Source organism: Cyprinus carpio, unplaced genomic scaffold, assembly GCF_018340385.1.
Source record: "Cyprinus carpio isolate SPL01 unplaced genomic scaffold, ASM1834038v1 S000006540, whole genome shotgun sequence".
Classification (NCBI taxonomy): Eukaryota; Metazoa; Chordata; class Actinopteri; order Cypriniformes; family Cyprinidae; genus Cyprinus; species Cyprinus carpio.
Window position 1 is genome coordinate 121,341 of NW_024879205.1, and position 3,651 is coordinate 124,991.

Below are 3,651 nucleotides of genomic sequence, written 5' to 3' on the forward strand. Positions count from 1 at the left end.
CTGGAACTTCAATTCCTCTGTTATTCCATGTATTTAATCATGTCTCTAAAGCAGGTCACAGTGTGCTGCAAGAGATCAAATCCTCTACAGATGTGTATTTGATTCTTAAGAAACCCTTCAAATTCTTACTGGAGCTACAGGACTGACAATGACTAGTGATGTGGAGCCATTCATCATCTTTAATAATGAAAATAACATAATTGTAACATGTAAACAACATGCTAAATATAAATAAAGTAAAGCAAACATCTAAATAATGGTAAGCCACGTATGTAGGAATAGTTGAATAGTATGAATTTTATTTATTTCTATTTTTTGAAGCAAAATACAACAGTTTTTTAGGAAGCGACTACAAATGAATACATGTACAGGCCTGAACAGGTATTACTTCTAGACCAGGAGTGTTCAGTCCTGAAGACTTGATCTGTAACTCACCTGCCTGGAATCTTCTAGTGATCCCGAAGACCTTAATTTGCTGGTTAAGATGTGTTTTATCAGGGCTAGAACAGGGTTATTATAATCATTAGCTAAAATAACTTGAAGAAACAAACAAATGAAAAAAGAAAAAGAAAAAAAAAACATTAAACAACAATTTTAACTAAACATCTTATTTGAGCTAAACACATAAAAACACATAAAAAAAATAAAAAAAATAAAACCCTGTGAAAAAAAGCGTGTGCTGTTCTTAGGGCCAAAAACCCTTCTCACAGATCCATTGATAAGCACCATTGCAATTAACATCAATCCACCCTATTAATTCAGGGTTCTTTTTTAAATAAGTAACAGCACAATTCTCTAGTCTTCCTCCATTTGGCTCTCTTATGTGTTCACTGGATGCCCAGAACCTGCAACAGCAGATCAGCATTAGATGTTTAGAGCTGCTTTCTGCGTGATATGATCCTGACTGTGAGAATCATTTATTACTTAATAATCAGTTCAGTGATTTCTCACCCAGAGGTCACGCTGGTGCCATCAACCCATTTCCATCTGCCCTCTTCCACGATGTCAGTCACACCAATCCAGAATTCTCTTTTATCAGTAATTTTTGTAACAAAATCCTAAATAGATAAAGCAATTACATGTTTATATCATGAACCGACAATGGACACATTTCATCTGACACCACAAACACACACAGTATCTCTCACTCACTTGTTTCTCTCTGCTGTTTATGATGATCAGATCTGCTCCTCTCTCTGTACAGTATCTTCTGCTCTCATCCCAGCTCTTCTTCATTGAGGACATGAAGTAAAAGCTGAAGTTAGAGTGTAACCATCCATCTGTAAACGCAGCTAGTTATGTTATTAGCTCATTATTCCCACCTAGAGTACAGTAAATGATGAAACTTGTTTTTAGTAACGCATATTGCTTAGTTGCAGTTCAAAGATCACCTGTTTCATTGAGAATCTTCTGCAGTTTATTTCTCTCTTGATTGAACTGGTCTCTTTGTTTAGTCAGGTTGTCATTCTTGATTAATAATCCATTCCTTTCATTTGTCATGTTTATGTACTTGGTTAGAAGCAGGTCACTCTGTTCTGTGAGGTTGTTAATCTTGGTTAGTAGCTTGTGTGTCTCTTCTCTGTGATTTGTGTTCTTTGTATGGACGTGGATACACAGCACTATGACTGCAGTCAGCAGAAAAACACACAGCAGCAACAAACACACTGCAGCTGCTCTGGAGCTTCTGATCTGCACTGAATCACTTCCTGAAAGTGACAGGTATAAAGATAAATATTTCTTAATTTCTACACCCAATAAAATTAAAGTTTGCTTGTATTTTACCTGTGTGTTGAGGTGTATGGTTTGCCTTGGTGCGTCTGTCCATATCCCATGTTATGTCAGGATTTACATTGCCATAAATACTCTCAGACATTTTTGAGTGGCTTTCCCTCAGTCGTATAAATGATGGAAGTGGTACGTTTTTAATGTGTAGACTTTTTAGGACTTTACTCTAAGCAGATGAGCTGAAAATGGACAAAGTATAGCAGCGTGTCATATCCTGTCTGAATATTGTCACATGATTTGGTGTTGTTGGTTTCACACTTTGTTCTGGGCATCATCAGCATATTTATAGTCAAAGAAGAACAGAAACTATCTGAAGTCAATGTGTTAAGTTCAGGGCCAGAGTGGGACTCATTTTCAGCCCTGGAGTTTCATACCTTGGACTGGCCCACTTTAGTTCACAACTGACTATAGGCCTATTAAAATAATGTTATTAAAACCTCAGTATATAGGCCCACATCTGCATAGTGAACTGTTTCCTACAGCCTTGTGATTCATTGTATTTTTGCTCACATAAATTCAACAACTGAGGTTTTTATTTTTTTTTTTAGCAAGGTGCCTCTTGTCGGGGGAGTTAAAAGATTATTACGTCATCATTAGGGCTGCCAGTTAACTTCAGAATTGGAAAATAAGGGACAATTGTGATTCTTTATAATAAAATAAGGGACAGAATAAGGGAAGCTCAAATATTTGTACCATAATGTCTGCCTAAAAGTTCTCGGAAATAATTAAATTCGTTTTGCTTAACCTACAATTACCTATTCTAAAAAAAAAAGACTGCACAAGTTGTGTAGTAATTTAGGAGGTGAAAATACTGTGAAATTACATACATACAAATGGCATGAAATTTGAAAGCATAACAAATGAAGCATCAGTCAATGAAGCATATTTTTTTTAACCTAAAATTTGATTGCAATCATATAGCCAATGAATGAATGAAAATGCATATTTTTTAATTTAAGAAAGCTTAGAGAGTGAGCTACTTCTGGTCTTTGGATTTGTACAGTACTTGGGTCTAGTTTTAAGAATACACTAAAAGTTATTTTTTATAAAAATGTAGTCTATTTTTTCTCTATTCAACAGTATTAATTTACAATGAAAAGACGTCTTCCCTCGGGTAGATTGAATGTTTTCCTGCCTTGCTGGATGTTGGGCTCATGATCAATAAGTTGTTTTGCATTCACCCAAACTGATTTGGCAAAATCAAATCGCGGATGGTGGAAGGAAATTGCCGTAAGTCCCGCTCGCTGTGAAGTGGAATAATTTCGCTTGCAAATAAGGGACAAACTGCGTTCCGTATATCTTTCATACGGGATGCTTCTTTGATGCCTTAAATACGGGACGATTGCGTATTATACGGAACAGCTGGCAACCCTGCGAGTGAGGCTGCGAGAAAATAATAAAAAAAAGAGTGTGGCTGCTGTGAGTGGATGCAGCACAGCGTATCTCAACCCCAGTGGCATGACAACACCGGCCCTCGCAGCCAAAAATAACAGACCGGCCCACCGGGAATTCTCCCGGTCCTCCCGATTAGCCAATCCGGGCCTGGTTAAATTCAAAATCACATCACACGCAACATTTAACAAAGCTTCAAGAAATGTTTAGCACTTGCTGGACTTAACCATGTTTATAATAAGTTGAAAGTATTATCAGGCTTTGAATGAGAACTTACTGAACTGTGAGCTCATAGCATCTCATCACACACTGCTGCTGTTCATTAGCTAGTTCATAAGCAATTTCCTCATGATACATGGTGGTAAATGAGTTTTCGTGCAGTTCTTTCTCATATTAGATCAGCATTGAAAGAGCAAAAGAGGAGGAACGTTAGTGATTCTCCAGGAAACATACATTTGGTTGGTTATTGTCTTA

At 36.9% G+C, this 3,651-nt stretch overlaps 1 protein-coding gene across 1 annotated transcript; it reads right to left on the bottom strand.

Moving 5' to 3' along the window:
- Positions 1-271: 271 nt before the first annotated feature.
- On the bottom strand, positions 272-2,010 carry LOC109052418 (CD209 antigen-like protein E). Its single transcript, XM_042754539.1, has 5 exons — positions 1,783-2,010; positions 1,392-1,706; positions 1,153-1,280; positions 952-1,058; positions 272-845 (listed from the first exon to the last, which is right to left on the bottom strand). Exons 1-5 carry the CDS (start codon positions 1,871-1,873, stop codon positions 686-688), a joined length of 801 nt encoding a protein of 266 aa, XP_042610473.1. The 5' UTR covers positions 1,874-2,010; the 3' UTR covers positions 272-685.
- Between the last annotated feature and the right edge of the window lie 1,641 nt (positions 2,011-3,651).